This window comes from Rhincodon typus, chromosome 1, assembly GCF_021869965.1.
Source record: "Rhincodon typus isolate 14 chromosome 1, sRhiTyp1.1, whole genome shotgun sequence".
Classification (NCBI taxonomy): Eukaryota; Metazoa; Chordata; class Chondrichthyes; order Orectolobiformes; family Rhincodontidae; genus Rhincodon; species Rhincodon typus.
Genome location: NC_063332.1, coordinates 153691636 through 153716258, shown reverse-complemented (window position 1 = coordinate 153716258; position 24623 = coordinate 153691636). Strand labels below are relative to the sequence as shown.

Sequence of the window (24623 nt, the reverse complement as noted above, 5' to 3'; positions counted from 1 at the left end):
AGGGAAACGAAGTTGTTTGCTGGGGAGAATTGAACAAATTCTATCAAACTACTGTTAAAGCTATGAGTACACTATAGCATACCTGCTGTGTCTTTCTGAATTCTTCTAGAATTTTAGAAGCCATGTCATAATCTTCCAGTAAATGGTATGCAATAGCATAGCCAATCCAGGACGCTCGCTGAGCAGGGCGAAGCTGAAGCAACTGATACCTGGTCTCCTGAAATATACCAAACACATGTAGGTCTGTGGCTTATTATTAAATTGTATGAAAATACGCTGCTTTTAAGTTTATAAATTTCTGTTCAAGTTGAAAATTTTACAAATAACCAAAGAATAGCATTTGGTTTTGAACTAGAATTCAAAGTAACAGTAATTAGAAGTGCATTTGTCATCAAGTAATGGGTAAAGTAGAATGCTTTCTCCACATAAATATCTTAAAACTGATAAAGGCCACTGAGATCAAACAATAATACATTCCCTTTCTATAAATGATGCCTGACAGACTGAATATTTTAAACATTTTCTCTTACTTCATATTGTTAATACCCACGGTATTTTGATTTTTGTCTTCAAATTGAAGCTTCATGCTAAAAGAATATTAGTTCCCTTCCGTAATGGTACTCTAACCCAACCTAGATATAGGACAGCAAGGAATGTTACAATAAGAGGAAAACATCTGAACACATCCTGAAAAAAAAAGGGAGTAATTCAGTGTTTTTATTTCATGCTTTGCAGTTTGAGAATATGGTTGAATTTGGGACCAATGCCTTTGCTATGCGAAGAATCACATCTGGGTGCACAGAATTGGGATGCTGCTTTTAAACTTGCATTTAGCAGCAGGTCCTACGCATTCTAAATAAATATAAATAAAGTAATCACAGCCAAAGAAATACATGTAAATTTTGAAGAAATGATTCTGGGGGAAAATTGAAAGTCAAGATCCTTGGACCCAATTTGTGCCAAAAAATTACATAAAAATAAAGAAACTGTGAATTGCTTCAATTACCGTCAACAGCTGGTGTGGCATCACGGGTGCAACTATGCACGCGCAGATGGATCACAGCGGCCATGCTTAATGGCAGTGCCGATCTCCTGCGTTGGGAACATACACGCCGTGAGATTATTTCAATGTGCTTGGCTGCTTATCTTGTTCGATGACATCAAAAGTGTAGGACACAGATTACCTTGATTTGGGTCAGAAACCAACTAACTAGCAAAGTGAAGTCAGCACATCAGAGAGATTTCAAAATCCTAGTGGGCAGCTTTTTTGATGTCAACAACTTATAGTTGCTAATTCTAACCCATTGTCTATAACTTAACCTTCTTACAAGCTGATGTCTATGCTGCAGCCATTATTATCTGGCAGGTGACAGAAGTACAAATGAAAGCTTTCATGCTATCTTGTACCAAGGAGGCAACATATGCTGAAGGGTTTTAAAAAAAATTCTTTCAATGCAGTAACCATCTTGAAGTACTCTTCCACTTATGCTTATAGATCTTAGACACTTGAGAATTTAGACGTAGCCTACAGTAATTTATGCTCAAATGAGATTTTTCGATTATTGTCCCTCCCCCACTCCTAGCCTTGGGTATTCTTAGTATAGCAATTAGCTCATTATACTTCAAAATTCAAAATCAAGACTGTTGTGATCCATATGACTCAGTACCTCTTCAAATGGTACTTCTTTCCAATGACACAATAAAGATGTCCCCAAAACAAATGCTAAGAAAATTCTACATCAACAGATAAAGCTTGTAACATTCACTAGCAATAGTGTGTGAAAATAATACATTTACAATGCCATTCACTCCAAATGAGCACAGGGCAAATTTAGTGAACAACTCAATGAATGCACTTGAGAAAATAAACATTAACTGTGCATAATTTTAAAAGCTTTTCTGTGAAAGGAAAAGATGAACAATAAAACTGCATGATATCTGTAAACAAATTACATATGGCTAATGACTTCAAGAGTACATTTGCTCAAAAATATTCAACACAGAGTTATTTAAAAACAGTCATTTTGGTGTTATTTTTCAATTCTTATTAATGGTATAAGAATGTCCTTTAGGGAAGGAAACTGCTGAGCTTACCTGCTCTGGCCTACATGTGACTCCAGACCCGCAGCAATGTGGCTGAGTGTTAAGTGACCTCTGGACAATCAAGGACAGACAATAAATGCTGGTCTAGCTAGTGACACCCACAATGCCATGAACAGATGAATGAATGAATTAATTAATACTTTCAAGGTTTCAAGAGACTGATGGGCAAAACATTTGTGGGAAACGCAACAAATCCAGCAGCTAGTGCCATAAGGGTTAAAAAAAACAAAGAAAAAAGTCTTTTTGCAGAGAAAATGCAACGTATACTGATCAACAAATCGGACTCAAATATCAAAATGTACAGCCTAAAATAAACTTTGGAGAAAGTCAAATCACATTATCCTTCTGGCCATTTATACGGTTACATATTATGGCAAAACTGTAATAAACTAGCCTGGTACCAACACCAAGGTTGTCCACACAATTGGTAATATCTGTTAAGATGTGACAAATTTGGTGACAACAATAAAGATCATGGATTTCCTATATGAAAAAAATGGAGTCAGAAAAGTTTCCAGCTAATCAACTGAGGAACTTGAGTGCTCTTCTTTGAGGGAGAAGGCTTAATATCTGTCTAAAATCGATGTTGTACGCAAAGATTGCTATGCCTACAGTATTTGTTGGGTGACTGGAGCATACCGCTGTGACCAAACCTTTAGGGGTATACCTGAAGCACTTACAAATGCTTTTTATTTGTAACAATACTCTCAAAGATCTTGACAATCCAGCTGCCAACCAGAAAGTGGTGGAAAGAAAAAGGTTGATATTTTTGTTTGAGCCAGGCATAGAAGCACAAGTGATCAAGAATCTGCTCATAGCAGCAAAGCTAAAAGACCTGATGCCATTAGCCATTTTGATTAAGTTTGAGCCATAGTACAACACCAAGCCATTAGAGATTACAGCAAGCTATCATTTTAGAGTAAGAAAAAGACTCCTTAGAGGGGACATTGGAGAAGCTCATCGTAGCCTTGAAAAAAATTGTCAATTCATTCGAATTTTTTTAGAATTTGAAGACAGCATGTTGAGACGGGTTTGTTTGCAGCTTTAAAGAATGAGCACGTTCAAAAGGAAGTAGATGACATCACTCACACTGATCCCTGAAACACCTTGCTGTGCTGGCCCATGGATTTGGCAGAATATGATGAGAAATGTCAGAGAGTTAACAATCTTCAGGCAGGAGGTAGATAAGCTGCAGTTGCGTATGCAGAAGACCCCAACAACAGCCTCTCGTCTTACCAGTGGTATAAGAAAGACTTGTTGTTGGTGCTTAGGCCAGCATTAGACAATTCTCCAATGGTGAAGGCAGAGTGATACAGCTCCAAGTATGGATCACCTTGCCCAGACACGTCACAAGAAGTCAACCTGAAAAAAATTAGCTAGAGGAAAGATCAGTCATTGCAAAGAACTGTCAAAGAATAGACTGATTAGTGGCCGGTTAAGATTCAAAATCAGACATAATTAATGCTCTGTAGAAATTTGCATGACTTCATGGTTCAATTAGTGATATATGGAAGCCAGCAGACTTGGAGATTGACATGGGTACATCAGTCAGTTGGATTCCCAAGTTATTGTATGATGAAAGTTAAGTCAATATCAGCTGGAAAAATTACTAAGAGCCCTAAATGGAACTGTGTTGATTCTAGTCATGCACAACAAGCAATAAGCATTTTGGTTAAAGGTGAAAAACTAGACTTGGTAGCATCACTTAATTGCAGCAAGCTTTTTTGCTGTGAAGCAAAATTCAAATCACAAGATGATGTGATCAATAAAAATAGATTCATCGTATTTAGTGAAACTGATTCAATGATACAAGGCTAAAGAAGAGTTCAGAGGAATACAATGGCAGTTCATGATTACAGAAATTAAAAAAAAGGAAATATTCAGCAAATCAAACAGCATTTTTGGAGAGAAACTTTCAAGTTGAGCTGTCCTTTCATCAGAACTTCACTGTACACAAGAAAGAAGAGCAGGACTAATCCATTCAGACCATCACTCCCTCTTTACCATTTAAACAGATTATAGCTGTTCACCACCTTCTTTGGATTTTCCCCCATTATCTCATATCCCCTGATGTCTTCTTAGATAAGAAGAAAGATTAAGAATGAAGAATAATCAAGCTTCCACAGCCGTCAGAGGTAGAAAATTTCAACCAGCGATTAAATTTCTAATTTCTGTCTTAAATGACTTGACCCAAGTCCGAGATTGCATTCCTGGTGCTAGACCTAGTAGCCAGGGGAAACATCCTATCCATGTCCACCTTGTCACAATGACTTTGCAAGTTTCAACGAAATCACTTCCCATTCTTTGCAACTCCGGGGAATACAGGCCCAGTTTCATCAATGTCTCCTGAGAAGACAATCTCACTATCGTGGGAATTAGCCTCGTGGACCTCCACTATACTCCTACAGTGTAGGTACATTCTTCTTTAGATAAGGAGACCAAAACTCTACACAATACACCGGGTGCAGTCTCAACAAGACTCAATACAATTGCAGCAAAACATCTTTATTTTGGTACTCAAAGACCCTTGTGATGAAAGTCAACTAACTATTTGCCTTCCTAATTCCTTGCTCCACCCACATGCTAGCCTTTACTGATGCATCAAGGAGGACCTCCTTGAATATCAACACTTTACAACCTCTCACTATTTAAGAAATATTCAGCCTTTGTTTCTTCTACCAAAGTGAATAATTTCACACTTAGTCACGTTATACCATCTGCCATGTTCTTATTCATACACTAAGCCTGTCCAAATCCCTTGACCACACTGCATCTTCCCCCCAATCACATTTCCACCATCTTCCAAAGTCATACTGGACTTGAAACATTAACTCCATTTTTCCAGCAGCATATTACCCTCAATCCTGTGTGTTCTAATTTTGTTTACTAAACATTTATGTAGGACCTTACTAAGAGCCTTCTAAAAATCCAACATAGCGCACCATTGGATCTCCTTTATATATGTTACAAGCAGCATAATCAAAAAATAAATTCCAACCAGTTTGTCAAACAAGTTTTCCTATTCAGAAACCCATGTTGACTCTGTCCAGAGTTATTTTAAGGATCCCTTTATCACATAACAGATTCATAGGATTTCCCTACTATTGACACCAAACTAACACATCTGTAGTTCTCCATTCTCTCTCTTCCTCCCTTAATTAGTGGGGATACATTAGTCATCTTCTAGTCTGTGGTAATGTTTCCGGGATGTGTAGAATTTTAGAACTCAGAAATAGGAAGAGTGGGCCAATTAGCCCTTCAAGCTTGTGCTGGCATTCAACGAGCTCACAGCTGATCTACTTCAACACCTGCATTACCCCCTTAAACCTAGTGGTTTTTAATATATAGAAGTTTTATAAAGTATCAGTCCTGAACACATTAAAAGCTTCTAAAGCCCTCTGGGGCAAAGAACTTGTAAAACTAACCATCCTCTCCAAATGAAAAAAAATCATGTTAGTCCCAATGGTCATCTGATTCTAATGCCTCCCCCGGCTGGCTCCAGAAGATCCCGCAGATGAGAAAACATTCATCCTGCATCTGAAATTTAAAAGATGACCACAAATGCATCCACTATCCCTCATGTCACTTCTTCAATATTCTGGGTGTAATTCTTCTGCTCCAGGGAATTTATCAACATTAAATCTGGATAACTGTTCAAGTACTACCTCTTAATTAATGCAAGTTTTATTTCTGTTCATTTGCACAAGTCCCCTGTGCTCTTTTGAATTTCTGAGATATTTTCTGTATCTTCCTCCATGAAAACAATAGTTTTATCCCCTAGTTGGTTCCTTAATGTGTTACTCCAGAAACTCGTACACACTCCAGAAAATTGCCCTCCAAAGTATGTGCTAATTAGGTGTACCCAGTCTGCATACAAATTGAAGTCATCCATTACCTATGTTACATGCAGCTCTAATTTTCTGATTTTTACCGTTACCACTTAAACTTAGTGGCCGATAAACAACCCCCAATGTTTCCTGCCTTTTGCTGTTTTTTAGCTTCACCTAAACTGCTTGTACATCTTGAACCTTCAAGTCTAAGAATCTCTCCCATTAATATACTACTCTCAATCCTTAACAGCAGCAGCACTTCACCTCCTTTACCTCTCCCTATACTCTTCTCAAATGAAGAAAAGATCAGAATGTTCAATTCCCAGCCATAGTCACATTTGAATGTCTCCATAATGGCAATTAAATCACATCCATCTAACTTTATTTGTAGCTTCACAGTGAAAATGTTTGATCCACTATAATGCCCACCTTAATTTCATCCACTTCCTAATTGTGCTTACTACTTTTCTAGTTCTGGTTACCAATTTGGCTTCCTTCCAATCTGAACGTCCTCACAAGATCCCGTATCCCCTCCCAATCTAGTTTAAACCCTCAACAGTACCAGCAAATTGCCCAACAAGGATGTTCATTCCAGTTCCATTAGGGTGCAACCCAGTCATCTTGTAGTGATCCTGTCAGTCCCAATGCTTGAGAAATCTGATGCCCTCCTCCTTGCAACAATTCTCCAGCTACACATTAAACTGAACAATCCTCCAACTCCTGTGCGCACTAGTACATGGGACACAATATTCCTGGGATTGCTGCTTTTGAGTCTTAGTTATTTTCGAACTTCCTAAAACTTTTTTTTTTTTTAAAAAAGGGGCTCATCTTTCTCATGCTGTTGGTACAATCTGAACTCCAACTCCAACCGTTCACCCTCACACATGATAAAGTCCTGCAGTTGTTATCCCTGGCCCTGGTATCAGGGAACCAACATACCATCCAGGAGTCACATCTATGACTACAGAAACATCTGTTTGCTCCCACAATGAACCTCCCTATCGTTCCTATCCTTCAACTCTTCTTTGGCCCTCCTGTGAAGCTGAGCTACCTGTGGTAGTAAGGATTTGGTTTTTGCTTATTTGCAGATTTATTGCCCTCACCAGCATCCAAAATGGAAAACTACTTAACAAGGAAGATTGTGCAGAAGTCCCTGAGACGATGAGACAGCTTAGTAGTCATCTTGTTCCAATCCACCTGCATGCTCATAACAGATGGTGCAACTTCCTCCCTAAATGTGCTGTCGACAGTTCTGTGACTTGCAGTGCACAGCATTGGATTTTGGAAATCAGACAACTGAAATCAGAGGTCAAGTTCCTGCACCTCCAACAGCTATGTTGGTCAAGGACACATGGTACATCCACGACTTCCCACATACCACAGGAGAGACACTGCACATGGTCAAGCTGCCCTATCATACCTTAAATTATTCTAATAATGAATAGTTTTATGAGTAAAGGAAGTTAAAATCAAATTCTTCCCTGTATAGAAATAAAACCTAGAGATAAAGAAGGCTACAAAAAGGAGCACCTCTTTCCCTTAATTCTCCCATGTAAACTCACAACTTCACTCTGTTCAGCCACGTTCTGCCCAAGTTACACATAGATCCCTAAATTCACACTACACAAAGCTTAGATGGGTCACCTGTGCTACAGCTAAACAAAGCAGTTTAAACCACTTTTAATTTCAGATGCTCTTTAGCGGAGAGCTTGGTTTCTAGTTGTAGGCTACTGAGGGAACGACGAATAAAAAAAGGATGACAACATTCTCTCAAGCAGGACACAATGATTTAGCACTAGATCAACTGCAGTAAACTAAATCAAATGGGTGTGCAAGAATATGGTGATTACAAGGTAACCATAAATCAGGACATTATCCACCCTATAGCTGGTTAGATGGAGAGGGCTTATTCACAACGTTGCCAGGAAACCAAATATTTTCAAAAGTTAAATCTGACAAATGCCCATCTGGGATTTGTATTACTGGAGTCTAAATCTTAAATGATCACCAATGCAGAAGTCCATTGCAGGTCATGAGCTGCCATTTTGTATATCTTCAGCCCTTGTAATTTTCCAGTTAGAACAACGTAACTTTGCAAGGAATTCAGGGTCTGCTACTTGGATGACACAGCTTATTTCAGCTCCAACAGGCACACCCATAATAATAGACTGAAAAAGGTGCTCCCATGTTTGATAAGACATATGCAGTTCAACTGAAGGCATACAAATGTGAAATGCTTCAAATACCTGTACAGTACTTGGGACATAGGGTAACCAATTATGAGTTAAATCCTACCAAGGTTAAGGTTTAAGTAATAAATGTGCTACACCCTTGGAACGTTTCAGTTCAGATCATTATTGGTTGAGTAAATTACTGCAGTAAATTCATACCAGATTTGGCAACATTGTTGCATCCGTTGAATCATCTCAAGGAACTCTGTTCTATGCACTTAGATGGAAGAGTATGGCAGAGTGCTGAATTTGCATAAAAGCCAATGTGTAGAGGCTTTGAGGCTGACATTACAGTATTTTCAAATTAAGCTAAATATGAAGCTTCTCAACGTGGAGTAGGTGCTGCAATCTTTCATGTACTGATAGTGTTGAGGCGAGACCAACTGTATTTGCTTATCATGGTACTAATGTTAAAATTGTGCTTAGAATGTGAAATACTGACTTTGAATTTTGGACAAAAAAAACGTCATAAATACTTGTATGCTCATAGCTTTACAATTTAAACTAACCATAAGTCAGTGACAGTCATGTGGAAACCAAAGTCTCCAGTATCCACTTTAGCTACACCTGAGTTTTGAGATTGGGTTTGATTTTGTTTGCTTATAAGTATAATATTAAATATAGATGATCTGTAAGAGACCCATAAGAAAAGAAGCATTTTTTTCTTTTCATACCTAGATCAGTTGGTAGTCACAGCAAATACTGTTGGTAGAACAACTCGTGGCACTCTGTGTTGACAAGAGTGGACAACTACATCACAAATGGATAGCCAAGACAGATTTAGGAATGTAGGAACCAGGCCATTGTTACGCATACGAATGAGTTGTCAGATGGTAGGGTTGTATCACCCAGAGGAGCCAGAATTGTAAACCCTGAAATATAGATTGTGCAGTTGCAATGTTAATCGAGAAGACTGCACTTAGGAATGCGTTTGAGAAAGAGGTGAATGATGGGCAATCTTTGGTAACTAGGTTCCAAAAGGCCACGGTAAAACACAATGAAATGCTGTAGTATACATCAAGCCGCAGTAAAGCATCTGCTTTCAGTACCTTTAAAATAACAGAAATGGCGACCTGTGTGTTAGGCCTGTACATAAGTTTCATAGAATTTGAAGAGCAAAAGTTATTTATGGTGACAGATAAGTCATGGTAAAGGAGCTTCTGATGTATTAAATGACAAATTGTAAAAATCCAGATTTCGGTTAGTTCGCTGCTTATGTGTTCCCAGAAGTAGTTTTATTTGACAATAGTCCTGAGCTTTGTTAAGAATTTGCAAAATTAAAGACAAACAAAGACGAAGACAACAGAGCTCCATTATATCATCTAGCTTCCAATGGAACGGCAGAGCAGTGAGTTCAAACTGTCAAGATTGCTTGTTAGACAAAAATCTATAAATAATGCAGGTTTTCATTGGATTAAAACTTTCTTTACCCATATCAGATCTCAACATTACAATTGGCAGACCAGCTGAATCGGTTTTAGGGATATAGCCTCAAATGAATTTTTCATTTGTGATGCCACATTTACCACACTAGCCCTATCAGGTCTTGATCGTTGCTGTTCAGGTGAGAAACAGTCAGACATAAAGATTGTCATGATAGGGACACAGTGAGTGAAAGACGACATTGAGTCAAAACTTTTAGTCTTGGACTCACTACAACCAAAATGCAAGAAAATCAGTTTTAGAAGAGAACAGAATATACATCATGAAGAGGACGTTGTATAGTTGGACCATAGTTGGCAAGGAGATGCTGTAGAAACTACTTACTGGCTCAATTAACTGCTTGAATTCAAACTTTGTAAATTGACTAATTGGTTAGAGTGCTGCCTCATGGAAGCAGTAGGGATTGGCTGCATCCATTGTCCTTTGCTCAGTAAAAACAAAGAAGTGTGGTCATATTCCACTTACATTGCAAAAACAGGGCCCTATCTGCTAACAAATATAGCTTCTAGCATGCACAAATGAATCACTATGATTCTAAAAATAACTTATTTAATACAGCTGTGATTTAACTGTTAATCTTAAATTGATTTCCAGTATAATTGGTGCAGTCAAGACTATTTGGTACAAGTTTTCAACTGCATAATCACATGGAAAGACACAGGGTTATGAGTTTTGAGAGCACAGGCTAGTTGAGCACAATCAGCACGTGGTCAAACAAATCTATTGTTTGACAGTTCAGATGTCACTGGGAAGCATGACCTACATACTTGTCAGAAATGTGAAGTTGAACCAGGCTAGAATGCACAAGTGATTTAAGTGGCTACCAGGAAGAGTTGCGAAAATATATGGTCCTCACACACATTTGGTCAACATGCTTAGCAGCAGAAAGGTTACATTTTAACATGTGGATCAAGTTTCAACTTCACAAGTTTATGAAAATGAAGTGAGTTGGGAAGAATCAAATAAGTCTGATGAATCAGAAAGTTAGGATAGAAGTAGAGAACCAATAGTTACACTAATGCAAGTCATGCCGGAAACCAGCTCAAATCCATGTCAGAGACATACAGACATGTTTGATCAAGTCAAAAACTTAACTGTACATCTAGGTCAGAATCAGTTGGAGGAAACGTCTCCTCAGATTCAGTTCAATGTGGATCCAGGGTCTTCCCACAAATTCTGAAAGTTTCAGTTATGAAGTGGGCAACGTTTTAGGAATACGACACCAGTGGCTAAGTTTGATTGATGAATAAGTAAAAAGAAAGGATTAAGAATGTGGGGAACTTTAAAACACATTGCAACCTTTCCATTAGAGGAAGGAGTGCTACAGCACCCTCATGTGGTCATTTGTCCAAGTATAAATGACAAAACTAGATTAAATTGGTCTGCTACTGAACCATATTGTTTATATGATTTTGTGTACAAATATATGCTAACCAAAATTTAGATAAATTGTTAATTTTATCATACAACTTAATTTACATCAGAAAGAGCCTGTAATCCACGTAGCTGTAGAAAACTTATTAAAAAAAAGAATCAGTACAGCTTTTCTTTCTAATAAAAATATTTTCATGCAGTCAACATCAGTAACATTAGTTTTGTTTGCAGAGAGTATAAATTTGTTTATACCGGCTCACAGAAAAGGTAACCTATTCCAAGCTTAAAAATACATAGTTGAATTAAATGTTATGATCAAGAATACTAATGTGGATTCATGTCAAATGAATCTGCAGAAATTTTTCTGTGATAACATGGATGCAAGAACAGACATTGATATGAAAAAACACAGTTGTACAACTACCCATTTTCAATGAACACTACACAAGATGGTATTTTATGAAAAAACTTTAGAAGTATTATGGTGACAATGCAATGCCCTTTATCTTTGAGACAGGAATTTAGCAGTCTTCAACATAAATTGTTGTAGGAAAAGAACATTCCTGCACCTGACTGGACAAACAAGATGCGAACAAGCACTCACCCTGTAGCCCTCAAGGTCACGCATTTGAATTTGTAGAAGGGAAAGGTCTCTTAAAATCTGAAGATTGTCTTTGTCCCATTTTAGAGCATTCCGGTAGCATTTGATAGCTTCATCGTATTTCTTGTCGGATCTCTGAAGGAGACCGTAGACGTGCCAACCTTTGTCATGGTCAAGAATAACAGCATCTGCATTTTCGTGAGTTCCTACTTACAAAGACTGCATATTACTACATGGCTGAACATAAATGTTACGCAGATATAATTTTCCACTGAAACAAGATCCCTCTCAGGTTTTAAAGATATTGAGCATTAAAGACAACGATGTCTTAAACTACAAAAGGAAACAGCACCAGGAGTATTATGTATGAGCTAAAGTAACAGCATTCTATTATTGAATACTGACACTAAACATGAAAATGCAACGTTATTAGAGGCTAGTGACTGGGTTTGGTAATCTATCATTAAAAGCAATCAGGTTACAGCGATCTGCAATATCAGCAGTTACGACAGCTGCATCAGCATGCCACAAGTAATAATAGTCAAGTTGCAAACAACCAGCAGCTGCTACATGCCCTTGGTGGAAAAGATCTGTTGAATTCTGGATTTAAGATGAAACTCAATTTTCAACATATAAATTATACACAACAAATTACAGTTGTGAAAGCACAACGTTTGTTTAAAATGATGGCCTCTCAGGGGAGCATAGGAATAACAGCTGGTAACACATGACTAGCTCTACTGTAATTTGGAGTCCATCAGGTTCCAAGCGATCCATTGTACTAGGGGACTCTCTAGTCTGGGGCACACACAAATGTTTCTCTGGCCGTCAGCGAGATATCAGTATGGTATACTGTCTCCCTGGTGCCAAGGTCAAGGATGTCTTGGAAAAGGTGCAGAATGTTCTTAAAGAGGAGAGTGACCAGCAGGAGGTCATCGTGCACTTTGGTACCAATACAGGGAGGGAAAGGGCTGAAGTTCTGTAGACAGAATATAGGAAACCAGGCCCCCGAGGGTAGTAATATCTGGACTACCACCAGTATCGCATGCTAATGAGAGCAGGAATAAGAAGATAGAGCAGATGAATGCACGGCTGAGGAAGATTTGCATTTCTGGAACATTGGGATCCCTTCAGGGGTAAAAATGACCTGTGTTGGAAGGGGATCAATAACCTTGCTGGGAAATTTGCTAGTACTACTTGGTAAACTTTAACCTAGTAGGGGTGGTGCAGTGTGGGTATGGGAACAAAAGCGATAGTGAGAAAAGCAAGAAGGTTGAGGCTGGTTCAGTAGATAAGGGCAGCAAATCTAATAGTCAATGCAGACAAGAGCTTGGCAACAAACATGGTAATTGACGAATTAAACTGCATTTACTTCAATGCAAGAGGCCTAGCAGGTAAGGCAGATGAACACAGGACTGGGAAATCATAGCTATTACAGAACATAGCTCAGGACTGGCAGCTTAATGTCGTGGGGTATTGGAAGAATAGAAAGGGAGGAAAGACAGCAAAGGGAATGGCGTTTTTGGTTAGTGAGAATGTTACGGCTGTACTTAGGGAGGATATTCTTGGGAGATCATCTAGTGAAGTTATATGGGTGGAAATTAAAAAATAAGAAAGGGGTGTTCACCTTGTTGGGATTGAATTACAGACTTCCCAATAGTCTGTGGGAAATTGAGAAACAAATATGTAAGGAGATCTCAGATATCCATAAGAACAACAGAGTTGTAACAGTACGGGATTTTAACTTTCCAAACATAGACTGGGACTGTCAGTGTTACGGGCTTGGACAGGGAGGAATTTGTTAAGCGTACGAGAAAATTTTCTTGTACAACACATGGACGTACCTATTAGAGAAGGAGCATTACTTGACCTTCTGTTGGGAAATAAGAAAGGGCAAGTGACTGAGGTGAGTGAGGGAGCACTTTGGGGCAAGTGATCATAATTCTATTAGTTTTAAATAGTTATGGAAAAGGATAGAATCAAAGAAAAAAGTTAAAGCTCTAAATTGGAGTAAGGCCAATTTTGACTGTAGTAGCCAGGAACTTTGAAAAGTTGATGGGGTGGAGGGGCATTCACAGGCAAAGGACTGTTGGAAAGTGAGGCGCCTTCAAAAATGGGATAATGAAGAGTTCTGAGACAGTATGTTTCTGTTAGGGTGAAGGGCTAGGCTGGGAGGTATAGGGAATGCTGGATGACTAGAGAAATTGAGGCTCTGGTGAACAAAAAGGAGGCATACATCAGGTACAGATTGCTGGGATCGAGAGAATCCCTAGAAAATTATAACGGCAGTAGGAGTATACTTAAGGAGGAAATCAGGAGGGCAAAAAAGGGAATATGAGACAGCTTTGGCAAACAGAGTTAAGGAGAATTCAAAGAAATTCTACAAATACGCTAAGGGCAAAACAGTAACTCGGGAAGAGAATAGGGCCCCTTACATATCAATATGGCTGTCTATTTGTCGAACCACAGGAGATGGGTGAGATACTAGACAAATATTTTGTGTCAATATTTACTCTGGAGAAGGACATGGAAGTTAGGGAACATGGGGAAATAAACAGTGGTGTCTTTAAGAAAGTCTATACTACACAAGACGTGCTCACGATCTTAAAACACAAAGAGTATATAAGTCCCCTTTTTCAGATAAGTGCTTCCCAGAACTTTGTGGGAAGCTAGTGAAAAGATTGCTGGGCCCCTTGTTGAGATATTTGCATCATCAATAGCCATGAGCGAGGTGCCGGAAGACTGGAGGTTGGCCATATGGCACCATTATTTAAGAAAGGCTGTAAGGAAAAGCCAGGAACTATAGACCGGTGAGTCTTACATAAGTGGTGGTTAAATTGCTGGAGGATTGCGAGGGACAGGATTTATGTGCACTTGGAAAGGCAACAACTGAACAGGGATAGTCAGCATGATTTTGTGCGTGGGAGATTGTGTCTTACTAACTTGACTAAATTTTTTGAACAGATGATAAAGAAGATTGACGAAGCCGGGGGTAGACGTTATCTATATGGACTTCAGCAAAGCATTCGACAAGGCTCATGATAAACTGGTTAGTAAGGTTAGATCACATGGGATCGGGGGAGCTAGCCAATTGGATACAAAATTGGCTTGAATGTAAAGTACAGAGGGTGGTGGTTTAGGGTTGTATTTTGGATTGGTGGCCTGTGACCAGTGTGTGCCACAAGGATCATTTTTGTCATTTCTATAAATGATTTGGATGTGAATATAGGAGATATGGTTAGATGACACCAAAATAGGTGGTGTAGTGGACATTGAAGAAGATTATCTGACAGTACAAAAGGACCTTGACCTTGAAGAATGGCAGATGGGAGTTTAATTTAGATAAATGTGGAGGTGCTGTATTTTGGTAAGGTAAACCAGGGCACAACTTATACAACAAATGGTAAGGCCCTGGGGTGTGTTGCCGAACAAAGAAACCAACGGGTGCAGGTGGACAGTTTCTTAAAAGTGGAGTTGCAGGTAGACAGGGTGCTGAAGGGGGCCATTGGCACATTTACCTTCATCAGTCATAACATTGGGGTATAGGATTTGGGATGCCATATTGCGGCTGTACAGGATATTGGTGAGGCCATTTTTGGAATACTGCATACAATTCTGGTCGACCTTCTGTTGGAAATTCATTGTTAAACTTGAGAGGGTGCAGAAAAGATTTACGAAGATGACGTTGTCAGGACTGAAGGGTTTGAGCTATGGGGAGAGGCTGAATAGCCTGGGGCTATTTTCCCTGGAGCGTTGAAGGCTGAGGGGTGACCAAGTGCAGGTTTATAAAATCGTGAGGGACATGGATAGGGTGAACAGCCAAGGCCCGTTTCCGAGGGTGGGCAAGTCTAAAACGAGAGGGCGTAGGTTTATGGTGAGAGAGGAAAGATTTAAAAAAGACCTGAGGGATAACTTTTTCACACAGAGGTTGGTGCATATATGCAACTAGCGGCCGTGGAAGTAGTGGAGGCAATACAATTACATTTAAAAGACATCTGGATTGGTGTATGAATAGGAAGGGTTTAGAGGGATATGGGCCACATGCTGGCAAATGGGACTAGGTCAGATTGGGATTTCTGATCAGTGCAGACAAATTGGACTGAAGGCTTTGTCCGTGCTGTATGACTATGTCATTACGATTGAATAATATCAGCCAAGATGGCTACTCTACAAAATAACAGCTCTTCACACTGAGATACTGTAGCACGACCAGGAAATTAGCTTCTTTGAGTTCACAACTGTAAAAGTGAAGCTTGCAACAAGACATATTGTACCGAAAAGATGGATTTTGAGGGCTTGGGATGCAAGCATTTGATGTTTTATTGCGGCAATATCAATTATTATAAAACAGGTTTGACAGCCTGGCCATGGCTAACAAGGGAAATTACAAATAGCATTAGATCCAAGAAAGGGGCATACAAATTGGTCAAAAGCAGCAGATCTGAGGATTGGTAATAGTTTAGATTGCAGCAAAGGAGAAGAACGGGAATGATTAAGAGGTGAGGGGATTAGAGTACAGGAGTAAGCTTGCGGTGAACATATAAACTGATTGTAAAAGCTTCCCTAAGTATGTGAAGAGAAAAGGATTAGTGAAGAAAATGTACATTCCTTACAGTCATGAACAGAGTAAGGTATAATGGGATTCACAGGTAATGTCTCAAAAATGTTGGGGCACAAAGGGTATAGTAAGAGGGAGGAGCTGATGAAAATCAGTATGAGAAGGATAATGGTGTTAAGGAAACTGATATCAGCAAAGGCTGATAAATCCCAGGGCTTGATAATCTATATCTCAGTAGTAAAGAAGTGGCTCTAGAAATAGTGGATGTAATGGTGGTCATCTTCCACGTTTCTATATACTCTGGAACAATTTCTATGGATTGGAGGAATTGTGCATGTAATCTCTAGTTAAAGATGGAGGTAGCAAGAAAACAGGAAATTATAGACTGGTTAGCCTTACACTGGTAGAGGGGAAAATGCTAGAGTACATTATAAATACTCAATAGCAGATAACTTGCAAACAGTGACAGAATCAGACACAGCATGGTTTTACAGCAGGGAAATCATGCTCGACAAACCCAGTGGAATTTTCCCAGGATGCAAATAGTAGAGCTGATAGGGGAAAGCATTGATGTGGTTGACATGGACTTTCACAAGGTTTGCAATAAGGTCCCATGCAAGAGCTTAGTATGTAAAACTTAAATGCTTGGGATTGCAGGTTTGGTAGACAGGAAACAAAGTAGGAACAAATGAGTCTTTTTCGGGTAGTAGACGGTAGTGGGGAACTACAGGGTTAGTGCGATTCATAATCTATCAACAAGTTTGCTGACAACAAAAACTGGGTGGGAGAGTGAACTGTGAGGAAAATACAGAGATACTTTTGTATGTTTGGACAAATTGAATGAGTGGGAAAATGAATTGCAGATTAAGTATAATGTGGATAAATGTGAGATTATTTGATAGATGGCAACAGGGTGTAAAAGAGAGAAATGCAATGAGACCTGGGCATCCTTGTACATTAGTTATGAAAGTAAACATGCAGGTGCAACAGGCTGTCAAGAAGGCAAATGGTATGTCGGCCTTTATAACAAGAGGATAAGAGTACAGGAGCAGGGATTGTACACAGCACTGATAAAACTACAACTGGAGTATTGAGAGCAGCTTTGGTCTCGTTATTTCAGGAAGAACGTTCTGGGTATGGAGGGAACGCAACAAGGATTTACAAGACTGATTCCGGAGATGGCAGGACTGGTGTATGGAGAGACACTGGAATGGTTAGGACTACACTGACTGACATTGAGAAGAATGAGGGCTGGATCTGATAGAATTTTAAAGATTTCTATCAGGACTATACAGGGTAAATGCAGGGAATATTGTTCCTGATAACCAGGAATCCAGAACCAGAGATCACAATCTAAGGATATGGGGTAGTCCATTCAGAATGGAGATAAAGAAACATTTCTAAAGCCAGAGTGGTGCGCATGTGGAATTCTCTGCCACAGAAAGCAATGGAGGCCAAGACAATGTTTTCAAGAAGAGGCTAGATACAGTTTTTAGGGCTAAAGAGATCAAAGATAATGGGAGTTACAAGGAAAGGCTGGTACTTCTTTCCGGAGTGTAGGAGGCCGAGCGGTGACCTTATAGAGGCTTAGAAGATCATGAGAGGCATAGATAACATGAATAGCCAAGGTTTTTTGCCCGTTCTACAGGAGTCTAAAACTAGAAGGCATAGGTTTTAAGTGAGCGGGAAAAGACTTAAAAGGGACCAGAGGGACAACTTTTTCCAGAGGGTGATGCTTATTTGGAACAAGCTGCCAGAGGAAGTGGTTGAGGCAGTACAACTACAACATTTAAAAGACATTTGGACAGATACATGGGTAGGAAAGTTTTAGAGGGCAATGGGCCAAATGCAGGCAAATGCGACTAGTTCAGCTTAGGAAACCTGGCCTGTATGGACAAGTTGGGCTGAAGGCTGTTTCTGTGCTGTATGACTCGATGGAAGAAAGTGAAAACGGTACTGAGTTATAGGACCAGCAATGATCATTCTCAATGATGGAGCAGGCCTGAAGACCTACTCCTGCTCCTATTTCTAGGTTTCTATATTGTAAAAATGCACTGGTATTATAGGCATTGGTATTTTTGATGGTGTATTAATTTAGAACAGGATTAACCATTGAAGTGACTTTTTAAAAAAGCTAATATCTTGGAGCCAAATATTCATTCCATACAAACTTGACCAAATAGGAGTAGGCCATTCAGCCCTTCAAAGCAGCTGGTGACAAAATAAGGATTATCAATTAACAAAGACCCCAATTTTAACTTGGTAGACATTTGGGTAGTTACATAAATTAGAAAATAAGATGGAGAGACTGGGCAGGAGGAAAGATGATGCCAGTCCAAGGGGGCACTTCTGCTCCATGAGAACATACACTGTCAGCCTTTTTGGAGGTCATTTTACTTGACTAGCCATTAAGGAGCTCAAAGACCTGTATCTAGCGAGTAGCTGAATTTTACAATCACAGATGTCAGTTATCACAGTTGGCTGTACAGGTGCTTTGCAAAACAGAGTGACACCAACAGCTTAGGTTCAACTCTCTCACCTTTTAAGGTCATCAGGAAGGTCCCATTTTCTTGACAGCCCCACCTCCCCCCACTCTCTCGTCAGAGATGTGATGACCCTCAGATTAAACCACCACCAGTAGTCTCTCTCTCTCTCTAATGGGAAAGCAGCCTTAATGTAATCTGGGACTACAGCAACTATCACAACCATTATCTGCTGTACCTTTTCGCAAAACAAAAAACATACTAAGAAAAGGATACAGACATGACTCTTCAGATCATTGCGAAGGCCTCGCCGCACATACTCATATGCTTCTTCCTTTTTTCCCAAGCAGTTTAAAGTCAAACCCTTCATCGCCAGCGTCTCTGTAAAATTAAGTGTACTGAATGTATCACCGCTTGTTCAACAATTTTGTTATAAGATCACAGGTGTGCTTTGATTCAAATCACACATGATAATTCTGATCGCCAAACTTAAAAGAATTCAGTTTAAGCATTTCTTCTGATGTTCTCTAACCAGTATTTATTTACCATTAATTAACACAGGTCTAGAGTGTGTCAGCATCCTTCCTGCAAGTTTCTGTTTCTCTTAAGTCCAATACTACATAAAGAAAACTGATCTTTAGTTGTTTCCTCTAAATTTTACTGTCACACCTCATAGATGGGCATCAAACTGGAATGATAATTATGCCACTTACAGAATAAGTGATCACATCTAACTCAATTTTTCTTCAAAACCAAAGTTCACCATGCAAACAACATTGCTAAGTATTTGTAACAAGGACCATATTTGCATAAAGTAGTTTTGTTAGAATGAAAACATTGACAGTGGTAACTATTCACTACAAACATTAACAGTCACGTGAGAATGTGACAAACCATTACTTGGCAATTATCTAATTCTGAGTAACTCCTTGTCACAAGGAATTTAAGTTCCAAAATGAATAGAAAAACAGTGCTAAGCACTTTCAAGATTTCTTGCTATCATTACTTTTACCTTCTTTTCTGCCCTCAATCAATGACCTCTTGTCAATGTAGCTCAGTGTTACAGTAAGTGGTGCTTTTATCATTTAGGTCATCAGGAGAGCAGATCTTACAAACTTCAACAAGTACAGTACACTATCTGCCTCAATACTATTACTTATTAATAATTTCACAATATGATAATTGAAAAATCATAACATCATTGAGCAATTTTACTCGAGTGCACCTAAATGCAGCTTCAAAATTAACTGTCAACCTGCTTAGGTACATCACAGAAGAGAAAGCTATTGTGCTTCATAGATGTAACATCAGACCCATCAGATTTTTCTATCAGGTTAACATAGGTCAATTAGCACTCTCAGTGAAAGAATAATTCAGGCTCTGGTACTAGTTAAGATTAATATAACAAGAATGAAATATGCCATATCCTGATGGGCTTCCATCTCACCAAGAACTTTGAAAAAGCTCTGTCTGAAACACGGACCCTATACAGGTTTTCACTTAGTTCTCTCTGCCCAGTACAGCATAACAACCACATGCACAAATATCTTCTAACTGGGGGAATCTCTCTCATTGTTGGAGATCAAAAGACTGCAGTGATGGAAAGCTAAACTCAAATCTCAATGCATAACTTAAGTGGAAAGTCCAATCCAAGAACCAAATTAAATAGGCCTATCATTTAGATTAGCTATTTGCTGCCTCTTCGAGAGGAAAGTGGCTTTGTATCCTCCATTTCTATTTCAAAGATGTTGAAGCCAGCTGGAGTACCTCTACTACTGAGCTGAACATTTTTGCACAGATCAGGTGATGAGCCTAGCAATACTAATGTTCTGTTTAAAAAGAAAACAGCAGACATAACATTAAAAAAACAAGTGATGGAAATGCACAGAAGTCAGTGTTTATCTGTAGAGAGGAAAGATGGGCTGACATTTCCTCAAAATTATAAGTGTATACTCCTAGTTTCTAGTGTTGGATTCTTCACTTAGTGCAAATAGTCATGGAACCAGAAGGAACAAGTACATGCAACTTCGATATGGCATTAATTGTATTTAGCAGACAAAAACTCAAATGTCAATTGAAACCAAGAGTTCAACCACAAATCTATTGAAATAATTGATGTGAATTTTGTTTTCAAACAATTACAGCATACTTTAACACGTTATTTTTGGATAATTTCTGTAAAATTGTAAAGAGAACATTTATAAGTTCCAACTGTAAAACAGAATCAGTTGTAGATCATCTTAGTGAATTGGAAGGATCAGTTGAATACGTTTTTCACCATCTTGGACAATTGCAGAGCTGCTGACCTTAAATTCAAAACAAAGCTGGACTGTTTAAACACAAAAAGTGGAACAAACAGCTCCAGTATCATACAGTACAGAGAGACAACAGTAAAAATCCAAATATTACTTTGTAGGAAATAATGAAGTGCGACTCATTTCAAATAAATAAATTACATACAAACAAGGTATTTGGAATAGCTTTCAAAGCATTAAATATTACATAACTGATAGTAATTTTCAACTAGTTACTTGTAAAATGGTTGGGCCACAAACATTCCATTTTCATCGATGAGCAATCAAAGCAAGGATGGTATTACTTGGGTTTGTTGATTATGAGGGATGTATAGTAACCTCACTGGCAAATTCATGCAACTGGATATCTGGCGGGAACAGGACTGGCCTGCTTAAAGCCAGGAGCAAGAATCACATGAGTAAACTCTTGACCACGGTGCAAGTATTTCATTCCTTCTCCTCCTACCGACAAGCCATGCAGGAGGGAAAATGCACTGGTGAGGTTGAATTGAATTTCAAAATAGATCAAGGCCATTGTGCCTATATGTTTTGGAACACATTGGAAACAGGAAAAGATTCAAGTTTAACTAACCTATAATCTTTTACATGTTTGTATTTTATGGGTTAAAAGTAGAAAGAACAGGATTTATGGCTTGCATTCCACTTGTAACAATATCAATAAAATATCAGCAAACTACTGGTGTTACAGGTAAAAATATTACAGGTTCTTCTCATCTCAAATTGTTAACCATTATTGCAGAATTTTCCTCCAATTCTTGACCAATGAAATATCAACTGATTGTGTTTTCTACAGTGTCATCACTATAAATGCTTATTTCCTTTTATTGTATCTCCTTTCCTGCCAATAAATCCAGCTCAGCGTCTATTTGCTATATGTACCCTACAAAAGCAATGAAACACAGCTCTGTGAAGTCTTGTGTCAACTGAAATTTAGTTTCTGTTTTTCCTATTAAAAAAATCATGGATATTTAGAAGTTAAAGTAACTGCTCACTCGGAATCTATAAGGCATTACATTATGAACGTGAATGATTTTGCTCAAGTCAGTAAAACAAAGTGGCACTCAGAAATATTTAGGTGTGTTTCTGTAAAGATAAGCTCAAAGATTAAGCTAAGAAGACACAAAGTTGGTTGATTTCCGAAACAAGTGACAGTTGGCTGAGCCTAAAGCCTGCTGTCAACATGTTCTTACACATTTTTCTAACATTTGTTCAAACAATAACCCCTCCTACACTTAAACTTTTCTCATAAAACAAATTAAAACAGCCATCCCGTGAACAATCATAAATAGGTAAAATAATTTGGGTAGAAATCAAAAATACATTAAATATTTCACAGGGTAACAACATAATTCACTTGATAAACATGAAGGTCTTTCAATATAAGCCATTGGTTTTAATATTACAGAATAATATCCAGATTTATTTTAAAGAATTACAACTAGAAGGAAAGCAGAACATTAGACCATCAGGGCAGACAAAACAAATCAGCAAAACCCATGCAAACAGATTGACTAGAGTAGCCCCAAAATATCAATTTGCCTTATCTGAAGTAGGGGTACACAGGCAAAGAATGAAATGCCCAAGGGAAATGAAGGGTAAGACCCACTTAAAATGGAAATCTCTAGGCCCTTGATAAAGCTCTAACTCTAAATTTTGAAAAGATTGGTTCATCATTGGCAAAGCAACTTAACTAACAGCATAATTAAACTACAGCTCTGCACTGCCCGGTTCTACCTGCTCCCCAAGATCCACAAGCCCAACTACCCCAGCCAACCCACTGCCTCCACATGCTCTTGCCCCACCGAACTCTTCTCTTCCTACCTCAACTCCATTCTCTCCCCCTTGAATCAGGCACACCCCACCTACATCCAGCACATAAACCAGGCCCGCCACCTCTTTGGTAGCTTCCAGTTCCATGGCCCCCAGCACTGCATTTTTACTATGGACGTTCAATCCCTATACACGACAATACCCCGCAAGCACGGCCTACAGAACCTCAGGTTTTTCCTCTCCAACAGACCCATCCAGTACCCCCCCACCAATACTGTCCTCTGCCTCACCCTCCATAACTTTTCCTTTAATTCTTCCCACTTTCTCCAAATCCAGGGGGTGGCCATGGCCACTTGCAAGGGCCCCAGCTATGCCTGCCTGTTTGTAGGTTATGTCAAATAGTCCCTCTTCAGTACATACACCAATACTGTTCCCCAACACTTCCGCCGTTACATTGATGACTGCATCGGTGCTGCATCCTGCACCCAGGCGGAACTAGGGCAGTTCATCGACTTTGCTAACCACACCACACTCCCCACCAACCACTCCAACCCACCCAGTACCTTTCCCTGTAACCGTAAAAGATGCAACACCTGCCCACATATAATCTCCCTCACCTCCATTCAGGACCCTAGACAGTCCTTCCAAGTGAGACAGAGCTTCACCTGCATCTCCTCCAACCTAGTCTACTGCATCCGGTGCTCCTGATGTGGTCTTCTCTACGTCAGTGAGACCAAACGTAGACCAGGTGACTGTTTCGCTGCGCATCTTCACCTGGCCTGTAATGGCCAACCTAATCTCCCAGTCACTGCCCATTTCAACTCCCACTACCTCTCCAATATGTCCGTCCTCTGCCTCCTCTAATGTCACAGCGACTCACAACGCAAATTTGAAAAACATCACCTTACCTTCCACCCAGGCACCCTACAGCCCAGAGGACTCAACATTGACTTCTCTACTTTAAAATAACCTTCCCACCCATCCCCCAGCTCCTCCCTTCCATTCCACCTTCTGACCCTCCCTTCCGGCTACCAACCAGATTCATCCCTCCCATTGGCCAACTGGGTCATACCTACTACCAGTGTCCACCTATCACCACCATTCTGCCTCCACCCCTCCCCCTGATTCTCTATCTGCAGCTCCTCCTACCCCCACATCCAGTCCTGAAGAAGGGTTATACCCAAAACGTTGACTGCTCCTTTCCTCCAGATGTTGCTGGGCTTGCTGTGTTCTTCCAGCCTCCTGTTTGTCTACACAGGTACTGCTACTTATACTTGAGTTTCACCTCTGAAGTAGCAAAAGATTGCAGGGTGCTTCACAGAAGCATTACAAATTCAAATTTGACACTGTGCAACATGTGGAAAGAGGGACTAAAACAGGTTTCAAGGACCACCTTAATTGAGAAAATGGGTAGAGAGATCAAGAGCTTTATAGAGAGGCTACCAATGGCTCAGGACTTTTGACATTATTAGCCCAGAAGCAAAGTAGCATAAATATCTCAATTGTGCACCTCCACAAGATCACAGGAAAGAAAGGTGAGGCTATGGAGGCATTTGAAAACAGAAGGAAGAATTTTAAATTGAGGCTGTTTAACCAGGAGTTCATGTAGGGTGATGAACAAAGGGAGGGCAAGAGTATAAATAAATGGGAGACAACAAGGTGCAGGGCTGGATGAACACAGCAGGCCAAGCAGCATCATAGGAGCAGAGAGGCTGACGTTTCGGGCCTAGACCCTTCATCAGAAAAGGGGGAGGGGAAGGGGGTTTTGAAATAAATAGGGAGAGAGTGGGAGGCGGATAGAAGAGGGATATAGGAGAGGATAGGTGGAGAAGAAACAAACAGGTCGAAAAGGCGGGGATGGAGCCAGCAAAGGTGAGTGTAGGTAGGGAGTTAGGAAGGGGATAGGTCAGTCCAG

At 39.6% G+C, this 24623-nt stretch overlaps 1 protein-coding gene across 1 annotated transcript in view; it reads right to left on the bottom strand.

Annotated features, from left to right (window-relative positions):
* The window catches only part of LOC109936120 (N-alpha-acetyltransferase 15, NatA auxiliary subunit), a 66727-nt gene that overhangs the window by 18300 nt on the left and 23804 nt on the right, over window positions 1–24623 (bottom strand). Inside the window, exons 3-5 of the mRNA XM_048597793.1 lie at window positions 18900–19004; window positions 11586–11743; window positions 83–217 (exon numbers count right to left, since the gene is read on the bottom strand). Of these exons, the coding sequence (XP_048453750.1) occupies window positions 83–217; window positions 11586–11743; window positions 18900–19004 (398 nt within the window). The remainder of the gene's footprint in view (window positions 1–82; window positions 218–11585; window positions 11744–18899; window positions 19005–24623) is intronic.